This window comes from Macaca thibetana, chromosome 2 (genome assembly GCF_024542745.1).
Source record: "Macaca thibetana thibetana isolate TM-01 chromosome 2, ASM2454274v1, whole genome shotgun sequence".
NCBI lineage: Eukaryota > Metazoa > Chordata > Mammalia > Primates > Cercopithecidae > Macaca > Macaca thibetana.
In genome coordinates this window covers 37,841,804-37,866,289 of record NC_065579.1, presented here as the reverse complement: position 1 = coordinate 37,866,289, position 24,486 = coordinate 37,841,804, and the positions used below count along the sequence as shown (strand labels likewise).

General features: G+C 45.2%; 3 protein-coding genes across 3 annotated transcripts in view; 1 reads left to right on the top strand and 2 right to left on the bottom strand.

The window, feature by feature from the left end:
* Positions 1 to 8,394, bottom strand: part of PCCB (propionyl-CoA carboxylase subunit beta) — a 1,054,487-nt gene extending 1,046,093 nt beyond the window's left edge. The window contains exon 1 of the mRNA XM_050779627.1: positions 8,391 to 8,394. The gene's annotated coding sequence lies outside the window, so the exon portion shown is untranslated. The remainder of the gene's footprint in view (positions 1 to 8,390) is intronic.
* The window catches only part of ANAPC13 (anaphase promoting complex subunit 13), a 1,014,760-nt gene that overhangs the window by 247,582 nt on the left and 742,692 nt on the right, over positions 1 to 24,486 (top strand). The window lies entirely within an intron of this gene.
* The window catches only part of EPHB1 (EPH receptor B1), a 456,164-nt gene continuing 433,493 nt past the window's right edge, over positions 1,816 to 24,486 (bottom strand). Inside the window, exons 13-16 of the mRNA XM_050779594.1 lie at positions 18,505 to 18,654; positions 11,317 to 11,510; positions 10,332 to 10,487; positions 1,816 to 6,872 (exon numbers count right to left, since the gene is read on the bottom strand). Of these exons, the coding sequence (XP_050635551.1) occupies positions 6,764 to 6,872; positions 10,332 to 10,487; positions 11,317 to 11,510; positions 18,505 to 18,654 (609 nt within the window). The 3' untranslated portion in view covers positions 1,816 to 6,763. The remainder of the gene's footprint in view (positions 6,873 to 10,331; positions 10,488 to 11,316; positions 11,511 to 18,504; positions 18,655 to 24,486) is intronic.

Genomic DNA, 24,486 nt, shown 5'->3' with positions numbered 1-24,486 from the left:
TCTTTTTCTGTACTGACTCTGTCCAGACTCCTCTGTGAGCCTTCCTTTGCCTGGACATTGGTTAAATATGGTTGTTTCTCAGGGCCCCATGTGGGCTCACTTTTCTCTCCACTCACATTCTCATGCAGTAAACTCCTCTACCCCTGTGGCTTTAATTACCATCTAGACAAAGGATGGCTCCCAAATCTGTATCTTCAAACCAAATTTCTTTGCTGAATGATGCAGCCCTAAATCCAATGGTTCACAGGCAACTGGAATTCGTATTGTCCCCCTCTCCCACAGTTTCTTCCTCCTTTTGTATTCTCTATGTCAGTGAATGGTATCAAAATCCACCCATTTTCCCAAATCAGAAACTTGGAGTGTCATCCTCAACTCTTCCCTCCCTCACCCCTGAAAGCCAATCCCCCTTTCCCTTCTGCTCTCCCCTCCTTTTTATTTCTTGAATCAATCCACCTTTCTCCATCCCCACTGCTACTTCTACACCTTCACCCACGCTGCCAGCATCTGCTGAGATTATTACACCAGCCTTTCAACTAGTCTCCCTGAATCGACTTTTGCCATTCCCTTTTCTATTTTGTGGTCAGAGTGATTTGTATAAAACATAACTCCCTTGCTTCAACCTACTTTCCATAGCTTGCACTCAGAGTAATACCTGGATTCCTTATCATGTTCTAGCCCCTGCTACCCGTCCAGCTGCTCAGAGGGAGCACGGGATTCTCCGGCCTCTCCAGCAGTGTGTGAGCCCACAAACACGTCATGTACTCTCCAGCTTTTGAACCTCAGCCCTTGCTGTTCCTTCTATCTACAATTTGAGTTCCACCACTAACACCACTCCCTCAACTTGATAACACCTTCCATTCCTCAGGTTCCAGTTTAGCAGACCACCTTGGGGTTGCCTTCTTTAACTGCCTGGGACAATGGTAGTGCCCGCCTCTATGCTTCCATCGCCCTCTTCATTTTCCCATTGGAGTTATTTACAACATTGAGTTCTGCTATAAAAACTGTAGTTGAAATTTACTTGTCATTGTATTCTGTCAGAAAGCCATTTTCAGAGTATAGCAGTTGCTCATGTACATGCATTTATGAATTTAAATAAGACCAGAAGAGAAAAACCAAAGTTTTCTTGGGGTAAAGAGAACTTCTCTCATTTAAGAGTATTTCTCGGTTGCTTAGAAGTAGCTCATTTACCCAAAATTTTGTTTTGTTTTCTTATTTCAACATGTTTTTTCTTCTGGTGAAAGGGAGGCCACAGGAATTCTTAAAGTAATAGTTGCTTTAGAAAGGACAAACAACTCTTGGAAGAAAGCCTTAGAGTCGAGGTGTGTAGAGGGAGTTGTACAAAACACCAATGAAGTTTCACTGGCCAGAGAAGTGCTGCCCATCCTCTCTGCTCAGTCAGACATCCTCCAGCAGGACACAGCCCTGGTTCTGCTCTCAGAGGGTTGGGCCATCCTTCAGCTCTGCTCTGCAATGCCCTTTGAATTTGCTGCCATTGTACCAGGGACAACATCAAATTTATTCCTGCATCTCAAGGCCTTTGCACAATGACTGACACTCAGTGGGAGGCTGCTTCACCCCAGGCATGGGCTCTGGGGAAAACTGTGACATTATTTTAAAGATTCAAACAGGGTTTAAAAGGAGCGTTTTAAACTTCACAAAACTAAAATTAGAATAGGCTACGATTGATAGCAGTTAGAGTAATTGAGAAAGATTCCAACCAAATACCCAGGGATTAATTTATTTTAAAGCATGCTCTTTAAGGTCATGGACTTTTGTAGGTGAAATAACGACATGTTAAACTTTCTCAGTTCAAACTTATTTCAATCACCACACATTTATTGCGCATCTTCCATGTGTCAGACAGTGTGTTGAGTGCTGGGTACATAGGTGAGTAGGATGTGCCCTGTGGCCACTTTCATTTGGAGAATTACCACAAGGTTCTGCTAGGATACTATGTGCTAAGTCATGACTCACAGTGGCATGAGAACCCCTCAAGGACCTGTGATAACAGGGCCAGCCCAGGCGGGATGCAGGAGGGAGGGCTCTCCTTTTTCCCCGGTGAGTGATGGAGGCCCACCCATCCCATCCACCCTTCATCAGGTCTGCAGAACACATCCTCCCACCCCCTACCAGGGCTTGCACTCTCTGAGAGGGACTGAGAATTTGTTCTCAGACCTCTGTATAACTGTTCTCTTTTGGAAATGGCTGGTCTCAGGAGACTCCCTGGTGGTGAACATAGTTGCCATTGGACCTCAGTCAACTGGAATGACCTTCCAGTGTGATCCAGACATACCCTTCCTCTTTTGACCACCTTTCTGTGACCTCAGGGATTCCCCTCTACTGTGCCCCTGCCCGATGTCCCAATGATATCTTGGACAATACAAAACCTCTCGCCACTTCAGAAATGGCTCTATGACTTCTACATGGACTGCAAGTCTCAGCCAATGCAGAACTCACACTGATAGGAATCATAAGGCCTCTTTTAGCACTGCGTGTCCTTGGAGCGCTCTGGATGGTGCCTCTTTGTGGCTGATCCCCATCATGGCTGTGTCTTCCCCCTTGCTTCACTGACAAGGACCTCACCATGCCCTCAGCCAGTTGATGCCAGAGTCACTAATATTTCTGAAAAGATGATGGATTCCCAGGCTCCTCCAAAAGGCCAAAAGGCCTTCTTAGAATGCCAGGGAACTGTTAGAACCTTTCATTTTAACTGATACTTTGTAAATTCTCTTCTTCCTGCTGTATGTCTCAGTCTTCCTGCCCTCCGATATTCCTAAAGTCCTATTCCTCAACCCTCACTGGTTTCTCTGCTCTCTGCGTAGGTGCACGGTTAAGAAAAACTTTGTGTTCTCATTTAATTCCATTATCCCAGGTGGCCTTGGCAAGAATCCAGTGGCCTGGCTCCACATGTAACGTGGTGGGAAGGAGACATATGGAGAGGTGGAAGGTGGAAAGAAGCACATAATTTCAGTAGTGTATGAATGTATCACCCAGGTGATACAATAAACATACAATCTGTCGATTTATCTACCTCTCTACAGTCATTCATGTCTTTGAGTGCTGGAAGGGACAGGGAGAGGGTGTGGAAAGGTGGGGCATAATCTCCAAGAATTCTCCACAAATCACCTCCATTTCCATTACCCTTGACCCGGGAACATTAATTAAACACCTCCCACCTGCCCCCGTGTGACCTCTGCCCACCTGACTCCCAGTGGCTGCAGGTGTGCTGGCTGAGCAGTCCCCTTTCTGTGCTGGCTGAGCAGTCCCCTTTTAGCTCACGCTCTGGGCTGCACAGCATGGCTGCAGGTTCCATCTCTTTAACCTGGCTCTCAGGGCCATGGGCCACTGACCATTGTGCAAAGTGTAAGTAAGTAAGTGTAAGTAAGGGTCCAAATTGGATTTAGTCTTCTGTGAGATGATGAGGCAGCATATGTAGCTGAAATTTAGAGCATTGGGGGTCTCACTGACAGTATTCTCCCCACGGGGCTTCTTTGAAGGTGTGAGTAAAGCCCTCTGAAGCTAAATGTGCCAGTGGAGGAGACACTAGATGGGAACCAGCCTCTCCCATCACTTCATGCCAAAAGTGTGAGGGTTCATTCCCTTCTTTCTGGGTATCTCAAGAACCCTGATCACTATGATTTCCTGAAGCAGGAGCTTTATGTCTATTATCACTAATTCTCAGGAAGGTAGGCTGGGGTAATACAGTGGTTCTCAAAGCATGGTCCCTGGACCAGCAGTATCAGCAGCACCTGGAAACTTGTGAGAAGTGCATGTTCTCTAGTTCCACTCTAGACCTGCTGAATCAGGAGCCCAAAGGTGGGGCCTATGATCTTTGTTTTAACAATACTTCTAGGTGATACCAATGCATACTCAAGTGTGAGACCCACTGGGGTAAGTGGTTAAGAGCAAGGAGTCAGGTTGCCCGAGTCAAAATCCTGACTCCACCTTAGTGTGATCTGTGAAGGGCCTTTGTCTCTCAGTTTCCTCATCCAAAATTGGGAACAATAAATTACCTGCTACTACTTCACAAGATTACGGTGAGGAAGAGATTTCATGCATGTAAGGCACTTAGATAAGTGCCTGGCATAGAGAACCTGCTCATGAATGTTAGATACTCTTCATCGAAGGTAGGTGATATTTTCCTATTACACAGATGAGGAAACGGAGGCTCAGAAAGATTCATGGCTGGCCCCGTGCTGCAGAGGTAATGTGTCTCACTCACTAGCGACACATCTCCTTCCCTTCAGGCTTCATGTGTTCCTGTAGTTCATCTGGGGTGTAGGGGTGGGGCCTTGTGCAGGGCATCTGTGGCGGCTGGGGGTGTCCAGATCTTGGTTGTGCCCACCTCACTGAAAACTGTGCCTCGAGGCACCCTGGCCTTGGCTCTGCTGACCTCTCATGCTTTCCTCTTGTGCACTTTGGGTTCTCGCTCTCTCCATTCTGGGATCTATGGTGAAACCAAGCCAAAGGGTTTAACAGGACTTTCACCTTGACCCTGCTTTGTCCACAACCAGAAGATGAGCTGGCATTGGTGGAGGCGGCAGTGAGAATTCGGGGTTAAAGATTCTGCCAGAGGAATTTAGTGACAGATTAAAATTCATTCCTGTGGAAAATTGAGAGTAGATTAGCCAAATTGCTTAGACTTGTATGATACTCATGGATTGGGGTCTTTGGGGTAATTAGTAAATTGTGCATGGAATTGGTAAGCAATTAATAAAGGGAAATTTTCTCCTCTACTTGTGTGGTTGGTTTGGGGTCCTTTGCAGCCTCAGGCAAACTTGCTGAGAGGAGTTCTGTCCATCCACTTCCATTCTCCAGGGGTTCAGCACATGGATGGTGATTTAAGATGAGCTCCCCTGAATTAATGCTGTACCCCCAGGCCAGTGGGCCGCTCTGAGGGGGTTGATTGTTCAGGGGATCTTGGCCAGTGATTTTAGAAGGCAAGAACCACCCCATATCAAAGTTAACAATGACTAGGGGAAAAGGCTATTATCAATGTAAATATGTATTAAATGAGCTACTTGGCAACCATAACATCTTTCACTGCCTCATATCCCTCCACTCCCAACTGCATGTTCATAGATAAACCACAACCAAGCAGTCTACATTTACAAAATTGGCCTGGATGTGGACTTCTCAAATGCAGTGTGTAAACTAAAATCAGGGTTGATAGTATATTCATGGTGATTGTTTGTGTTTATTTGCCAGCGACTTCTTAAGCCTCTTTTATTCAGTTTTTCCTTTGGGTCACATCAGTGCCAGTGAGTTTAATATATTCTGTTTCTTGGCATTCATGGGGTCAGGGATGTGTTCCCTCCCTCCCACATTCGAAAGAAGAAAGACAGTTTTTAAGGATTCTCTTGAAACTTGGGGACAACCCACTGGGGTCCAGGTATACACACTCTGACACCATTTTACGTAAACCCAGACATGCTTCTGCTCATTTTAATTAGACAGATAAAATTAGCAAGGAGATTAAGGTAAAAGGAGAAATTAAAAATAATTAAATGTTAGGTGGAATTTACAAAAGTGAATTGAACGATGAGGTACAATAAGGAATGTAAAGAGAAACACAGACACATTTGAAACATTCCTCGGATGCCACGCGGCTTAAGCCAGTCCATAGGTAAAGCAAGAATTCTCCCTTGTCACTTCTTGAATTGCAGATTCCAGTGATGTGAAAGAACATTCTCCAGAAACACTTTCCTTCTCCTTTTCTTCAGATGTTATCAGGAATAATTAATCAGTCAGTATCATTCCAGGATGGCCCACACTGCATCCAATTCAAACCACTCACCTGTTTCCTGTCTGAATTTGCAAGCTTTTTATTTTTTTCCTTTCATTTTATTTTTCTCCCTCTCCTCTCTTCCCATTGAGCCAATAGGCCGATTGGGCCAACCAGAAAGCCAATCCAACACCATATTCCAGCCCCTTTGGATTTCCTAGGGACAAAGACTTCCCAGTTCTTCTTTCTTGTTTGCATCTGTTATGAACAAGCACAGTCATTTTATAACGCAGACATACATATGTGTGCTTTGGCACACGGAAACAGGTTTTTCTTTTTTTTTTTTTCTCCAATTTGTGGTTTCTTTTTCCTTTTTGCAGAAAATGCAAACAAAAGAAAAATGAGGTTTTCAATTGAAGGTACATCTCTTCTTCAATATGAAGACATTAATTGAATTGGTTGGATCCCCATGCAGTGGTCAGCAAAGTCCTTTGGCAACTGACAGAACAACATCTGGAGACTCAGGAGCTGGGTTTTGTTTGAAGAAACTTCCCTACAGGAGTCATGAGCAAAGGGAAACGAGTGTGGGAGAAGGGAGGGGACTCTCAGGGAGGAGTACAAAAGGAGAAAAGAAAAGAATGTCATTGGTGAGGAAGAAAATGGAACACTGCTTCTGTTTCTTCCCTCTACCTCCTTCCCTTTCTTCCTGTGGATGGGCAACTCCAGCCCACTGAGGATGGGAGCTGGGTTTACTCTTGTTCTCCTGATGCATATTGTTTTGCCTTCACTTCTGTTGAACATCACCTTTTTAGATTTTTATTATTATATATTTGGTTTCCCACGGCATCTCAAACATGCTTCTGTCACTGAGAAATGAAGGTTGCCTATTAGCAACAGGTCCGGTTGATTCTTCACTGATGGAAATGCATTCCTCAGCTGGGAAGCCAGTCTCTCCAGTACATTCCACAGTGGTCAACCTCTGGTCCCCCTTGACCTTGGTGCTTTTCCCTCCTCTCTTTCCCCAAGAAACAAGAATTCTCATGCCATTGCTGTTGGTGACTGACTCATCTGGACCCTCATAGAATGAATGCTGTTCAGGATCTTCTTCTGATGGCCTGCTAAGGTGACCCCTATTCTCAGGAGGTCTCTAGGAGGAAAGAGCCAGAAAAGAAGTCACTTTAGTGTTAGGTCAGCTGTTCGCAGATCAAAACTCATCACTAAAGCCATGCTCCTGGGAAGTAGCCATGCTACAAAAATCCAACTAGCTTAAGTTTACCCAAGTTTTTGGCAGCTTGCAATTAGAGATTTTCCTGCTCACTTTCAGTTTCTCCCTCTTCTCTAATACCCCCTCAGCTTAGACAATCCTGGGAGTGCTGCGCCTTGTTCCAGGGGTGTGTTCCTTATGTATGGGCTCTAAGGCAGCCCCTTCATTGTCTCCTGACCCTCAGATGGACTGGACTTTTCCTCTGCTATTTTTTAACACTCCAAGTGCACACTATATGGGGCTTAAGTTATTCTGTGGAGTTTTCTGCCTAAATTAGTGATCACCCGCTGAGACTGAAAAGATATGGGGCTCACCTGGTCTTCTGATGTTTTCCCCTGAGTTTCCATTTTCTGCCTCCGTTTGAATTTTAATGTAAGTATTTTTAAGAAGAGTGGTCTCAAAATAACTAAAATATCTGCCCAATCAGGAATCCAAGGAATATGTCCAGGATAGAGCACTGAATTGGATTAATAAGAACAAGTTCATGGCTTATAGTTGACCTGTGCTAGACTCATGCATTCTTTCTCAGTTAATAATAATACATAACACTGCTTGAATGCATCCCATGTGCCATACACTATCTCATTTAAACCTATGTGAAAGCATTTCACAAAATTAGAGAAACCACTGCAAACTCAATGATGATAAAAATTTAACAGTAACCATTTTTTGTGTGCATGCTATGGGTAGATAATGGATCAAGTACTTTGCGTATGCCATTCCATTAACCTCCCATCACAGACTAATGAGATGGGCATTATTATTTATAATAATTTATAAATTATTTATAAACAAGGCAAGCAGGGCTCAGAGAAGTTAAGTAATGTGCTCAAGGTCACAGAGTAGGTGAGCAGTGGTGGAGCTGGTATTCAAATACAAGACAAGTTGGTTCTCAGCACCCCTGCAGGGATGCTGGCAGAACTCTTCTAAGGTCCTGACTGTATTTCCTCTAAAGCCCCCCAAATCCAGCACAGCTGATTGCTTTGTACACTGCACATCAGACCCTGGTGAACCGTTGGATGGATCTCTGTCCACAATGCCTTGGCTGTCCCGCCCCATGCCCCTTTCAGTTAGTAGTCAGTCTCCCAAGGGATGCTGCTGGTTGAGATGCTCAAAGTGTTCGTGTCTTTTTGGCAAATACTTTAGGGAGGCATGCTTGAATTTTGAATTCACAGATTGTCCCACAATCTATTTTATTAAGTGCTTATTTTCCTTTTCCTTCTTTTACTTCTCAATAAACAAATCAAATTGCTCTAATAGTGTGTGGACATGCTTTACTTTGAACGAAATCCCTTAATTTACAGTTTCACTTTCCTTTTGGTCTTCCCCTTATCTTTTTCATGTGATTATTCTCAGACTGAGAGAATTCTTTTAGATCCTGGGGGATTATGTGACAATGGCCCCCATATGCAGGCAAATCACAGTGGGAAAATGGAGTAGCCAGTCTTCATAAACACCTGATTCTATCTCTGAACTCAGTCCCTCTGATTATCTAGGGGCATCAATTTTCACTCTAAAAGATGAGGAAGTTGGTTTTCCACTGAGGAGTGCATCTTTTCTATTTATTAATTTTTGCTGTCTATTTGACAGTCATTCTTAATGGCAGGAACCATCTTTTTATGGCATCACCAGGAAATGAATCTAGTTTTTAAGAAATGTATTCTGATGTTCAGTGGATCCAAAGCTAGACATACATTTAAACCATCTCCCTGGAGAAAGTGGTGGCTCCACCATTTCTGGAAAAAAAAAAAAAAAAAAAAAAAAAAAAACCTCAGAGAGGTGGAGCTGGACTCCAGGAATACTGACAGAAAAACCGTCAGAATGTCAGGAAGCTGTCCCTGGGGGCTCAGCTACGAGGTGGATCATCACCACTCTTTCCTCAAACCGGGACTCAGCAACCGGTTTGCCCCAGTTGCAAGGAGGAAATCCCAGCACCTTGCACTGGGCCCATTGTATAATAGGTGATCAATATGTGTTTGCAGACTGATGGATGAATGAATCTTCTACCATAGGAAATGTGTATTACAGGCTGCCAGATTCCATAATATGTGCTATTGGTACATGTTATAGCCCACGGAGCCCATGAAGTCCCCCTGTGTGTGTGTGTGCGTGTGCATGTGTGTGTGTGTTTGAAGGGTAGAGTTAATTTCCCAGGTAGGATTATGTGAGCTTCTGTGAGTATAGAAGGTGAAATTTGACCCTTGCCAACCTTAATCCAGTGGTTCCCAAACTTTGCTGCACATTAGAATCACCTGAGGAGCTTTAAAAATCTCTGATGCTCAGATCTCACCACAACTAATCAGAAGGTATGGGAGTGAGAACCAGGCATCAATAGTTTTTAAAGGTCCTCGGGTGATTCCAGTGTGCAGCAAAGCCTGGGAACCACTGAGACCCTGGGGTGGACAGGTAGCAGAACATTGAACTGGCAGCCAGAAAAGCAGGCTTGTGTCTCAACTTTGCCACTTGTGAGCACTAATGTTACATAAGTTCAGAATCTGCAGAATGGAAGGGGTAGAACTAGATAAATATTTCCCAGACTACAGTTCTATAAAACCCTGCCCCTCAAAAATATGGTTCTATGGTATTTAATAATTTTAAATGGGTTCCTTTATTTCAGGATTTCTCATGGCCTTTATAATGCTAATATGAGCAGTGAATCTCCAAGAGGGTGATAAAGTGCACAATATTTCCCAAATTTATTTGACTGCAGGACCTTTTTTCCAAGGAGAACCTATTAACATTTCCCACAACCGGTGCTTCTCTGAACATTCTTAGGGGAAATGCTGGACCACATGGATCTTTAAAACTCTTTCCGGCTCTCATCTTATTTGAATAATTTTATTTTGTGTATTCCTCCAAACTCCTGTGGGAGACAGACTGGTAAATAATTGTGGGGGATGGAAATGCATGCTTATTGACAACTGCTATCTAAGTATAAGGACAAGCCCCCCACACATCTCAGACTGTTGCTGAATCAGTGCAATGCTTTTCCTGCTATGTTATTTAAAGTACTGGCTGGCTGTGTTCTTTCCATCTGGATGCTCTCTTTGATGAGTCAAGTTTAAAAACTTAAATGGGGAAGAGACTCTGGGTGATTAGGCAAATGACATATGGCTATAACTTTGAAGAACTCTCATTTGGGGCCCAGAGTGGATTTCCACCTCCCCACCCCACCCTCACATCCCCCTACATCTTTCCAAGGTGCTCCCTGTCCAGGCCTGGTCTATACAGAGACGGAGCTCCAGGGATGAGGCCAGAAATAGGACTCACAGCATCTGCAATAGCAGGGAAGGAGCACTGACCCCTAGGTGTGGTCTGGACAGAGAGATTCTCATCACTTACTCTGATGTCATCTGGGTGACCAGCTGGAGGGAGGTGAAGCCAGCAGTGAGGAAGCTGTCCCTGTACTGGACCATTTTGATGGCGCTGAGCCAGTCATCCACGGTGGTAAAGGCCGTGAAGTCTGGGATGGAGCGGTCGAGCAGGGGCTGGGAAGGCCTGGTGAGACAGAGAGGGGCAGATGACCACACACTGCAGAGATGCATGGACAGTGCCCCAGTCTGGCCTGACAGCTGACTTCATGGAAGGCAGCATTCCTGATGGAATGAGGATTATAGTGGAGCCCTGGGCTGAACCCTTCTTCCTCATGGAATCCTAAATCAGCATGACTTCTATATCCAGGTGGCCAGTGTCTCTGCCTCTGGGGACTGTCACAGGTCAGTTAACCCAGACAGGCAGATTGACATAGCGTTCAGTCTGAAGGGAACAGAAGGCTCCCAACTCCTTTGTAAACCAAAATTTAGGAGCCTCACCATTCAAAGACATGATCCTTTAAAAAATATGCATATTTTACCACAACCTCCCCAGATATATTGGTAACATTTTTTTCCTAGTTTCATCCTTAGCTATTTGAAAAAAAAAATGGAGCAATGAGAACCACTGCCAACCTTCTTTGGCACATTTCAAAGCAGACACCCAGGTATCCAAACCAGAAATCCGGGTGCTATCTAGACATCTCCCTCACCCTCAACATCCATGTCCAATCCTTCACCAAGTCATAAAGATTTTGTCTCCCAAATTGCCAAAACTCATTTACTTTTTTCCACAACCATTATCCTGATTTAAGACACTATTTTCTCTATCACGATCATTGCAATATTCTCCTACCTGTCTTTCTTCACGCATGCGTGCTCTCCTCAACATAAGGCCCACACTGTAACTAGACACTGTTTAAAAAATTTGAACATGATCACGGTTAGAGGCTGCTGGCTATGCCCCTGACCATGAAACCACCCATATTTAGGGATCACCATTTCACTAGACTCACACAGCGGTGATGGTTGCCACAGTCTTGAGACTTGCCGGGTTCCGGATCATCTTGTCTAGGGTGTTGACAATCTCTGCAAAGCGGGGCCGGCTGTTCCGGTCCTTCTGCCAACAGTCCAGCATGAGCTGGTGTAGAGCAGCTGGACAGTCCATGGGTGGGGGCAGCCGGTAGTCCTGCTCGATGGCATTGATGACCTGCAGTGACATACAAGGAACAGGTGTGACTGTGTGACTGCCACCAGCCAGTCACTCACAAATCATCCCCTTTATATCCAGGCTGGCTCAGATGCCCTTGCTCTGTGCTCGCACACCTTCCGCTATAATGGATTTTCTGTGCACTTGGTTTATCCACCTAGACTTTGGGCTCCTAGAAAGCAGGGGCCACATCATGGTACTTCTTTATGTCCCCAGTTCCTGGTGCAGGGCCTGACACACATGGACCTCTGTAAATGTTTGTTGAAGAATGAGCCAGTGAACAGCTTGAGCATCTGCACTCTTTAAGAAGACATAGGGCCCAATTCTGCCTTACTGGAAGCTGGTGGCACCAGGGGTGATGAAACAATGACATGGGAAACCCAGTGAACCCACTATTTATAAAGGATGTCCTCAAAACTTGTGGTGGACTCATTCTTTCATTTGGTAGGGAAGAGAAAGGGAGGGAAGGGATTAGCATTGGTGGAGCACTTACTCCATGCTAGAGACCCTCTAGATGCCTCCTCTGCATTATTTGTCATAACCCTCATGAGGCAGCAACATGAATGGACTTGGTTAAACAAATTTGTTCAAATCAATGACAACAGTCAAAATAACAAGGTGGTCCAAAATGAATACTGTCAATCAGATTTTGGTAATTTTCACAAACTCCAGACAGTAATTTCGTAAAGATTTTAGGAACATTAAGTACTTTGTCTGTTTTTCAGATCTTTGTGTTTTTTCATCCAGTACATCTTAACTTCAAATCCTTTTAAATCAATTATGCCTACTCTGTGCTTTTTACATTAAAAAAATAATTGTAAGTGACCCAAGTGCTAAACATATGAATTTATTATGGTACACCCATAATGCAACAGAAGGCCTAAAATACGATGTAGGCCTTAAAGTGATACTACAAAAATCTACCTATTGAAATGGAAATATGCTCATATTGTAATAGGCAAAAGAGCTGGCTGCATAACTTCAGGTATAGTATAATCTTGCTTTTGTAAAAAACAAAATAAAAACCAACTATTATACACATGCATAGAAAAGACCTTAGAAGGATATACAGCATGGTGTTAATAGCAGTTGCCTCTGGATAGGCAGAAACCTGAATGTTTTTAATGTTTTTCTCTTTGCTTGTTTGAATTTTTTATTTTCTATAATAATCCTGCATTGATTTTATATTAAAATAAATAGTTAAAGCATTTTAAACAACAAAGGAAATAATTTGGACTTCAGGGGGTTTTTGGTGTTTTTGCTTCTACTTATAAATAATCCGATTCATTTCAACTGATTATTCTTTCTTTTTTATATACTTTATAAATTGGTCAAAAAGTGAGTATTTTCAGTTAGTTTAGTTTTTACAATTTCTATGCACAGTATGTAGGACATGAGACAGGACATGAGATAAAATGATAACCAAGTCACTGGAGATAATCAAGGTGTATTAGTTCTTCCATTCAATAATCAAGCATACAAACCATATCAATTTTATTACTATATTTAAAAATCCAGTGACTGGGAATAGTCTCTTTTGAACACTGTGTTGCACTGACAATCTTTTCTCTCCTCTAAACTGTAGTCAATCAAATTCCCCTGCTATCCTCTGAGGACAACCATTTTAACCCCATTTCCCCATGAGAAAATGGAGGCATAAACAGTGAAGTAACTTGCCCAGGGGCACACAACTAGCAAAAGATGGGGCTGGGAATAAATCACAGTGGTGCTTGATTTTAAGTTTTGAATACTTCAAAAGCTGCATTTCCTAGGCCTCTGTTGGGCTGTCAGAGTAATCTCAGCCTGGAGAGCAGCCCCTGGAGGTGTCTGATGTCTTCTCGGTATGCAACAAGGGCATGGAGCTAAACTAAGTAATCTATGAGAATGAGCAGCTGGGCATCATTCCCATCAGCCTGGCTCACAAACCTCGCACCCTTTTCCAGTTCCTTCCAAATAACTAGATTGAGGGTCCCAGTCACAGAATCTCCAAGTGGGATTACCCATTGAATGGCCTCTGGAGCTCCTTCTGAATTGCATAAGGGCAAGTTAGGTAGGGCCAGCAGGAGGAGCTAGAGTCCAATTCAACCTCTCACGGTGCTAGGCGTCCCCAAAGTCTTCCAGTGCAGGCCAGTTAACGTTCCTGGTGGTCCCCTAAACTAATGCCATCTCTGCTCAGGTCGTTAGATGTTAGAGCCCCAGATACTAATTTTCCTCACTGACAAGCTCTACCACCTGTCCTGGAACAAGAAAGAGCACTGGAGTCAGGGCCTTTCTGTGAGAGCACAGCTCCATGGTGTGACCAGCTGATCCAAACTCTTCTGGCAAGGGATCAAGAGAATGGGTACCCATACACACGCTGAGTCTTCTCCCTGTAAGCTCTAGACTGAATGGAACTCAATTCTGTTTCCCTTGTTGCCTCCATAGCATGGCATCATGGCATCCCACTGGCTTTTTTTTTTTTTTTTTTTTTTTTTTTTGAGATGGTGTCTCACTCTGTTGCCCATGCTGGAGTGTAGTGGCACAATCGGCTCACTGCAACCTCCACCTCCCGGGTTCAAACAATTCTCCTGCTTCAGCCTCCCGAGCAGCTAGGACTACAGGCACGCGCCACCACGCCCTGCTAACTTTTGTATTTTTAGTAGAGACGGGACTTCACCATGTTGGCCAGGATGGTCTCCATCTCTTGACCCTGTGATACGCCCGCTTCGACCTCCCAAAGTGCTGGGATTACAGGCACAAGTCACTTTTTTTTTGAAGACTGTTCTGGTATTTGTGTTTTGTATTTGCTCTTTGTTTGGTAGGTTTAGTTTCTTTTTAAGAGGACATCAAAAAGCCACTGATTTCTCCTTTCTGGGCAGGTCAGCTAGGAGCAAAGGCCCATTTGGCTGTGTTGGTGATAGTACTACATAGTGCATAGACCTTGGAAGGCTGGTTTCAAATCCAAGTTCCATTTCTTCTTAGCTATAGAACCTTGGGAGAGTCACCTGACTTCCTGAAACTTCACAGATGAGATTGTTACAAAGATTAAATGACACCGAAGTGATGTGTGTTGAGCACAGCACAGATGAGTAGTAGGATGAATCCTTATCACACAGAAGGTGTCATTACGGCTGTGTCTATTATAGTAGATGTCTTCCCGGCAAAGAAGGGAGCTACTACTGCTCATTTTGGAGGTCCAGGAAGATAGTGTTTAAAAGCATCAAGGACTTTTCTCACTTTGCAGGGTACAGCATAGCCGTGGGAACCCTCTACCATGTTTGTGTTTAGAAAATGGGACTCTACTCCATTTGTTACTTCTTGTAAATAATTTTGTTGTTATTACTTGAGCTGATAATCTGGGAGCATTAATGCTTCTTGCGCATAGGGAAAAAAGTGTGCTTTACCCTTCAGCCGAAAGGAAAAAATACTGAGGTCTTTCATTGGTATATGAGTAGCATTTATCCACTCAAGTCTTTGATTGAAGTACTATGCCTTTGGAGATTTGTATTATATTCTTTAAGATTTGTGTGTTTTCTAAATTTTTGAGCACATGAAATTTATAGTCAAATTACAACATCATTATATCAAAAAATAACTTTGGTCTTCTAATAGGACTTTGAGATCATTCTCTGTCACACTTGCCTCACTAGCAGGTATGGGGAACAGGGAGGAGGAGTGGAGAAACACCTTCATTCTGGCTATCTGATGATGGCTGTAAATGCCAGTGACCAGGTTTGAATTGTATGGAAAGAGATGGCCTAAGGTTGGAGGCATAGTGTGTCCTACTGAGCAGAGCTGAAAATGGAAGTGAGTTTTGGGCTCCTTTCATTGGTCCATAAAAGGATGAGATAAGTGGCTATTGAGAAGATTGAAGATTAGAATGAAATCAGATGGCATTTCCAGAGAGAAGTAAAAGTAAAGCTGTGGGGGTAAGGAGACCAGTCCAGGCAACTGTTACCCAGAGCTCTCTGCTGTCTCACTTTGAAAGTTCAGCAACAACTCTTTTGGCCATTGCAAAGGCCAGTGTAAGCAAATGTCCTGGGATCTAATTAAAGGGGCAGGGAGGATGTGTGGTGAGGGGTTGCCTTTATTCACCTGTACTGAGAAATGGTAGGTACGCGGGTTCGGTAGGGATCAGGTGCAGGTAGTTTGACCCCAGGTGCTCTCTGGGACTGGATGGAGTGACTAGAACTCCTCTGGGAAATGGGCAGAGCCCCTCCTCTTGCCCTTGCATTTTCAGGGCCTGCTCCTGGCTGCTCCCAGACATGTATTTCCCATTAGTGAGTCAGGCTGTGGGTAGTGCCTACTCGACCTTGCACTGGAGAGAGGGAAGTGGAGGAGCTCAGAGTAGTGGAGAAACCAGGGTAGAGCGGGTTAAGTCAAGCTCTGATGTTTCAATAAGACTGCAGTTCCTCTCCACAGACACTGCCACTCTCATTATCTCTGTCAATCAGATCCAAGCAGCAGAACTTCCAAGTTGCTCTCTCTGGCTGACAAACTCTCTGTACATGTTCAAAGGCCTTCCTGGGCTCTGGAAGCCTAATTACCAGCACTCCGACTTGCCTCTGCAATTCTCTTCCTTAAAACCTTTCAATTGTCATCTGTAAAATCCTTTACCGCCACCACCTTGGTGGTTTCTGATGAGTGAGGCTTCAGTCCAGCAGCTGGGAGCCCCTCCTGGCTCTCTCCCAGGCCAGGTTGTAAGAAGCTTTCTGAATGGGCATGAAGTCACCTCTTGCCTCCTACGGGGAGCAAAATTGTACTTGAGACAATGCTTAGGGGCTTTATTTTGAAGAAGCGCAGCAAAATTAGAATAAACTGCTACTCTACAGATGTTCTTATTCCCTCTGAGACCCATCTCAAATGTCAAATGTCCAGGAAGTCTTCCCTTACCTCCTCCACTCAAATGTTCTCAAAGCCCCATGTTTATGCCACTGGACTACAAAACCCTCAAGAATAGAACCAGCAAGCACAGTGCTTAGTCACAACTAGCATACACTGACTGTGTGTTAAATGAATAATTTGGGAATTCTGGAAGTCTAATATCAGAAATTTTATTTGTTTTCAGCATTGACAGAAAATATCTTAAATGTGAAATCCTGCTTGTCAGACAGTTTTGTAATTCATTCTGTATGTGCTGAATTGTTCTTAATCAGATTAAGGTCTTGGGCAGGATAAGATGGGTCTGATTTTTCTTTTCTTTTCTTTTCTTTCTTTTTTTGAGACAGGGTCCCACTCCATCACCCAGGCTGGAATGCAGTGGCGAGATCTTGGCTCACTGCAATCTCCACCTCTAAGGCTCAAGCAGTTTTTGTGCCTCAGCCTCCCGAGTAGCTGGGATTACAGGCATGCGCCACCACGCCTGGCTAATTTTGTATTTTTAGCAGAGACAAAGTTTTACCGTATTGACCAGGCTGGTCTTAAACTCCTGGCCTCAAGCAATCCACCCGCCTCCACCTCCCAAGGTGCTGGGACTACAAGCGCGAGCCACTGTGCCCTGCTGGGTCTGCTTTTTCTAGCTAACGTGTTATACTCATTTAGCAGCTGGTATAGACAGAACCAGGGTGCAGCTGATTTCATGAAAGTAGGCTTTGTACTAACTCCACCACTTACTGATTTGACATGCTCCAGGAGCAGAGGCAAAGTGTTGCTAATCACAGATAATAGAGGACGTAGACACCAGCCATGGTTGACTTCAGGACCTGGTTAAGGATGCAGTCATTTCACCCACTCCAGGCTGGAGCCACTCTGCCCATGGCAACAGGGAGTACTGTCATAGAGGTACCCCAGCTCCTCTTTCCACAGTCTCTCTGGGAAATTGCCACCTTTCTCAATCTTCTGAGCAGCTGCCATGGCACTAAACCTGTGGCAGGAGAGCAGATTGCTGACTCCACAGCTTACAAGTTCCTCAGTGTTCACCCCAGCACAGAGGGGGTTAGAGTGTGGCTGGCTGCCAGTGGACTCAGATCTGAACTGGGGGCCGTTCTTTCTCTTTTAGCTGTAAGTTGGGAAGGATAAAAACTGCCCCCTCTCCCAAAGTGATGGGAAGGGCAAGCAGAGAACATAGATATGCAGCTTTGCAAATTGTAATCCTCTCAGCACCAAGGGGAGGGTATGTATTCAAAGCACAAAAGAGGCCTGGTCCCTGGAGATCAGCTCAGGGTGAGAGGCAGTGTTGAAATTCAGGCAGGACTTTTCATTGGAGACTTATCAAAGCAAATCATTCTAAAAAGGCTTCCTCACCTTTTAGTAAGTATGGAGCAAAGGCTCTCATGTGGAACATTCCAAAAAGCCTCTATTTAAAGCATGTTAGATGACCCTTCTCTTCCTTTCTCACCCTTTTCCCTTGAGGGCATCCTGGGGGAGTGCTGACCTCCCCGCAGACAGAGGCCCTCTCCTGTGGTCCATCTGAAGCTGACCAGCTTTGGAAAGCTTTCCACCTCTTCCTTCACTGATAGGTGATCTGGGATCATAGAAGAGTGAATTATCAGGGAAGAAGGGCCCTTTACAGTTCTTCTCTTTAAAGCTAGGAGGTACAAGTCCCACAAAGAAACTGCAACTGGCTCAATGGAGCACAGCCATCAGAGGTAGAGCAGGATGGGAACACAGGCCCTGGCCCTCAGTCCAGTGCCTCCTTCCCCTCTGTCGTGCATGGGGAAGGAAAATACAGAATCTGAACGCTTAGAAGCAGGGTAGACTTTGCTGCTTAATTTGGGGCTGATCTATTCGTGGTCCTCAGCCATTTGGAATTAAACAGCCCTTTGTCTCTTGGGTTGGGGACTGTGGCCTTGGCACCTCTACAGGCTTTGTGGTCATAGGGACTTTCACACCTCCATGCTGGGCTCTTTGATTAGTTCCAACATCCATGCTAAGGGTGTCCGTGTGTCCCCTGCCCTGAACACTGCAGGTTCAGGTTATGAGGCCATGAGCTGAAAACCGGAAGAACTGGTATGCTACCGCCTTTGGGATCCCTTCGATGAGGGTTTTGTGGTGACAAAGTGCTGCTGACACTCACATCTTGGTTGGACATATCCCAGTAGGGTCTCTCTCCAAATGACATGACTTCCCACATGACAATCCCATAGCTCCAAACGTCGCTGGCTGAAGTGAACTTGCGGTAGGCGATGGCCTCTGGAGCTGTCCATCTCACGGGGATCTTCCCTCCCTGAAAGGAGAAAGCGTGGTCAGCCCAACCATCAGGTTTCTGGTTGAAGGCAGGCAATAAAAAACTTGGCATGCACATCCTTTCAAACCCTCACTCCCATATCTTGTGAATTATGACAGACAGGCTATTCTTGCCTCATGCACAAGCTATGTTGCTGTGCCTAGTTAGAGAAGCTCAAGGTGACCAGCATGCCTGTGCTGGCCTCTAGCCTTATGTGGACACACCACATGTGCCCTGGTTCCCTATATATTGATTCCAATGTTGCTGCAGGGGAGGTGGGTGGGAGGAGAGAGTGTAACTGTCATAAACTTACTGGAACTACCTGAGATTGGCTACATGAGATACAAGTTATGGTTTTCTTTGTTCCCTGGCAATGTAAAAGCTAACACATTTGGGTCAGAAGGAATCGCAATGATACAAAAGGAAAGAAGAGTGATGAAGCATGCCTCCTAGAGAGCCCTGCCACTACAAGGTCATGCTATGCTGCCCTCTGCCCCATTTTCATTGCATTCCACCTCTGGGGGGGCAGGTTTTCCTAACTCTGTAGCCTGCAGATAGCCCTGGGTTTCACGAGGGTTGAATGGTCCCAGTGCTGTGGTCTTTCTACATGCTGACTGTCCTGCCAGCCCTTCAGTGGAGGTCAAGATTCCGGAGGCTGGAGATGCCCTTTTCTCTAGGGGCACCCTTAGGCTTGTTTCTCCTTCTTGCCTCCAATCCCACAATGGAGCTTTCTAAATTGGCTCTCTGCTTGGCCCTCAGCTTGTCTGCCAGACCTTGGCCAGTTTTGTTTACCTAAGGGATTCATATCTATCCACTCATTCATTCATTCCATCAAGAAATAGGCAATAAGCACCATTTTGTGCCAAGTCCTGCTGAGAAGCTGGTGTCCCAGAAATGAGCCAGTGTCCCTGCCCTCAAACTGAACAGGACAGTGGGGAGGCAGACAAGAAAACAGAAGCTTAAAATATATTGTTAAAAACATTGAAAAGCGAGGGAAGGTGAAGATGTGAGTAGGTACAAGGCATTCTGAAAACCAGAGGAGACTCCACAACCAGGGAAGGGTCAGGGAAGGCAGGCAGGAGCTGTTAGAGAAGCAGTTTCTGATGGTGGTTAAGAACTCCTGGAGCCTTTGGCTGGGTTTGGATACCAGCACTGCCTCTTTCTACCTGTGCAACGGGGGCAAGTAACCTACTTCTCTGTGCCTCAGTTTCTCATCAGCACCTACACAGCCCAGTGTTAACTATTATTTTCACTATGCTCAGCCCTAGAGAACAAGTAGACGTTAACCAGGCAAAGTGACTGCAGGAGGGAAGTCCAGGCAGAGAGCAGCTTGTGCAACGAACAGGGATAAGAGAGAGGCTGAGACATGCAAGCAATCCACAATGGCTGAAGCACAGAGTTCCTAAAGGAGAAGTAATAGGAGGTGAGCATAGAGCAGACAGCTGGCATGGCCTGTGCTGTCCAGTATCAGTGCCAATTACAGCTGTTAAACAGGGTGCTCGCCAAGGCTGCCCTCCAAAGCTTATCACTCCCTATAGCAAATATGGCCCCCCTTTCCAGTTCTTTATGCCAAATGCCAGGATTTCACCCCATCATGCTTTTTTCTATGCTTAGGCATTGTCTCACTCATAATACACGGAACATGAAGCTGCTGGCTGCAGTAGTGACAGCACAGAGCGGGGACGGCAGCTCCCTCACTCCCCTCCTCATTTACCTCATGCTTCCACTGAAAGAGGATATTTTTATACTGCCCATTCTTACAATCTGCTCAAGTCACCAAAGATACATGGTTGACGTTAGCAAAAATACTGTAAAAATGTAAAAATGGTTAACCCAAGCTAGGGAGAAAAAAAAAAAAAAAGGAGCAAACAGCAAAGTGTATTTTTATCTGGTTTCCTATCTGGAGCCTGGGAGGAATAAAGGCAACCAGCCTGGACCTCCCCAGGCACACATCCCACTTTCTGCAAAGAAGACAGTCCTGATTTCCCCTGAGGATGGGGGTAGGCTTTTGTGGTGGGGGAGATGTCCTCAGCTCAAATGCCAGCTACACGACAAATGCCGGGAGGGCATGTTCAGGCTGTGGCTGCAGCAGGACTCTCTGTTCTCATCATCCCCCAGAACATGAGTGAATTTACTGGTTTTATCTACACGGTCCCCACAGCTGGGAAGAGAGGAGGAGAACTCATCCAGTGCAGCAGCAGCTACCAAACACCTGGAGGTCAATGTCTGAGAGTGCAGAGACCCCAAGTTGTGTGTTGCCACTAGGGGAGGTGCTGTTGTCACACCTCGAGATGGCCTGGGCTCCCCCCAGAAAACAGGGGCTTTGATTCTCTCAAAATACCTGGGTCAAGTGAGGTAGGAGAGAGCTGGAGTTTAATTAGTATACTGTGTGTGTGTGTGTATGTGTGGGTGAGACAGAGAGAGAGAGAGAGACAGAGAGAGACAGAGAACCAGATTCTGTGTGAGAATGTATCAATCTGTGTGCGAGAGTGGGAGACAGAGAAAACTTGGCAGTGTAGGTCTCTGAGTAAAAGAGAGTTAGGGCTTGCTTATCTTTTGTGTGTTTTTGTGTCAGAGAGAGGAGGGGAGATGACAGTGTGGCTCTTCTGAATTTCAAAGAGGTGATTTGGGAGTCTGAGACTGTCCTCCTCTGCCAAGTCTGGAGCAAACCCCAGGGGCTGTCAGTGACAGCTGTGGGGCCGCTCCCTCTTGCCTGGAAAGTGGAAGTGCTGGCCCACAGCAAGGAGCCTCCAGCCCTCCTGCCACCTTGCACTGTTGGGCCTCACTGAACACTGAGCTTGGCCTGTCACCGCCGCCCCCACCATCCCAGCAGGTGGCTGAGCCTTGGAGAAGAGCCCCTGAACAGGCAGGTGACAGCTTGTCACGGCAGGCTCTCCCGCTCAGCTGAAGAGAAGGGGGACACTGACCTGGGAGGGAGAACAACAGGAAATGCCAAGTCAGGGGGCACAAGAGTGGGCACTTTGTTTCCTAGGAATTTTAAATCTTTCTTCCATCTTTCAAACATCATTGTCAATGTTGCCTTCTGGTGCTCAGAAGTAATCAGGGTGATGATTATTGATATAATCAATATCAATTATTGATATAATTAATATTATCAAGCGATGATAATAACTTGTTTTCAATTACGTGAAAGGAAATCTATTAATTTAGAGGACGGTGACCAGCCCTGTGGAGGGAAGCAGAAGAAGAGGAAGTGGAACCATGCTGCAGCAGGCAGGGTTCTGCCAGCCAGGCGGTCCTGCCGCTGCTGCATGAGGAGCTTGGCCCCGACACCAAGGCCAACACAGTCACGTGAATGTAAAGTGTCCTAAGAGCCCCCAGCTCCCCAGTGCAGCCATGAGGAAGGGGCATAGAGGAGTGCTTGCTCCATTGGGTGGTGAGGAACATCAGGGAAAAATTCTCAGGGCAGTGAAGAATTCATGGGGTTCACTGGAAAGGAATCTGCATTCATACAGACACAGAAGTGCTGACACTGGGCTTGGGGAGAGCGCTGTCTCTGGCAGGGGTTTCTACAAGGTACCAGATGGCTTGCTTCCCGGGGGAGGCTAAGGGCATGGGTCTGCTTTCTGCAAGGACCGAGTTTCCCTAGGGCTGCCACAGGGGTCGCTGTTGGAGCATGGGGGAGGGAGAAGAGAAGAACAGGAAGAGGCAGCTCACTATCATCAGGGTCTGAGTTCCCTTCAAGACTTCATACACACCTTCCACACAGAGTTTTGTATTGAATGGTGTTGCCAAGAATTCTTCAAATGTTTGAAAATCACTGCTTCAGAATAATTATGTCTTAACTCAGATATAAGATAAACTTAAGATTGTGTGTGTGTGTGTGTGTAGAATGTGGTGAACTAAGAGAAGATATCTGGCAGTGAATTAATCCTAACCCAGCTATCCTCAGGGTCATCTGCCGACCCACATCCACACCTGCTAGCAGGTGTGATGCCAACAGGTAGAAGCTCTTGGTGTGGAGGCACTTTAGTCCCTTCAGACAGCATGCAGCAAGCATCTATGTAGCACCCATTCTGTCCTCAGTACCCTGCTGTGGACATGATAATGAGGAGCCTCAGCCCTACTCTCAATGGGCAATGGATGTACCTAACACCATCCAGCCAGCACACTGTCTTGCCAGAGTGAGGTCACATAAGTACAACACATAGCTTTGGTTTTAGAGCCCACCCAAGTATGAAGTTTTCCAGGCCAAGGTCCAGGCATATGACTGATTCCTTTTGCTAATTTCTTATTGTTGAGAATCCCAGAGGGTAGTACTTCTATGTGTCTGGTCATTGCTACAGCACTTTTCTCCACCGCCTTGTGTGAGACGAAGTCTCAATGGGATTATGGCAGAAATCCAGCCACTCATGAATATTGAGTATCGTGTTCATGGACTTGTTCACCAAATATTTCAGTTGTGCAGCATGAGAGAATCCCCTCGATGTTTGGAAGTGATAGGTTCATGGCTGAGTGTATCATGAAATGGCTCTGAATTTCATAATGCCCGCTATTCCAAAAGGTTTCTCATATATAAAATACATTGAGGTTGTTGTGAAAATCCAATATGACAGATATTTAAACCACACAATATATTCTTATTATCATTAAATGGTAAATTATTGAATGTTGTGTATTGAGTTATATCCCTGCAAAAGACATGTTGAAGTCCTAACTTGTGATAGCTGTGAATGTGATCTTACTTGGAAACAGGGTCTTTGCAAATATAATCAAGTTAAGATGACATCATACTGGATTAGGATGAGCCCTAAATTTCATGCTGGCATCCTTATAAGAAGGCCAAATGAAAATACAGCAACACACCAGGGAGAACACCATATGAAGATGGAGGCAGAGATTGGGGTGATGCATCTACAAGCCAAGTTACATCAAGAACTGATGGCAACTAGGAGAGAGGCATAGAATAGATCCTCCCTAGAGCCTTCAAAGAGAGAATGAGCCTGCCAACACCTTGATCTCAGACTTCCAACCTCCAGAACTGCGATAGAATAAATTTATGTTTAAAGCTGTTCAGTTTGTGATAATTTATTATGGAAGCCATGGGAAACTAATACACTGAGTATATACAATTTTATCAGATACTAGTTTAACAATGCCATTGTTAAGTTCCTAGGTGGCAGAACCATCATGGGCTACGATCAGGGGGCTTGGGAGTGAGGGATACCTCCAACACTTTATATCAAAGTCCCTCGATTAACCACAGGGCCCCTCTAACATTTCATCAGTGCTGTTGGTCAGATCTCGGCCACAGTTCATACCTTGAAGCACTGCCCTTTGTTACCATGCCTGAGGGAGGATTCTATCCTCACTCTACCATCAGTGTCCCCAGACTTAGGTGGCCACTCTAGGCCTAGGTAAATGCACAACACTGGCTGAAAGCAAGGCCAATACACCTTTTCTTTGAGAACTTAGAAGGCCTAGTCCAGTGGTTCTCAAGCTTCGTTACCTATAGGAATCACCTGGGGAAAGTTTGTTTGTTTGCTTGTTTTTAAAGCCATGAGTATTCTAATTTATTCGAATTTCTCTGAGTGGTGTCCAAGAATTGGTAGGTTTTTGGTGATGCTTCAGGTGATTAGAATGTCAGGCCATCAGTCACAGTTACTGACTGGAGCAGTGGTTCTCAAATTTGAATGTGTATCAGAACCTACCGGAGGGGCTCATAAAACTGTTTCTAACCCAGACTTTTAAATTTACTAGTTCCAGGGTAGGGCCTGAGAATTTGCATTCCTAACAAATTCCCAGTGTGGTTCTCACACTTTGAGAACTGCTGGCATAGATCAATCAGACATAAGTCATGGATTGCTTTAG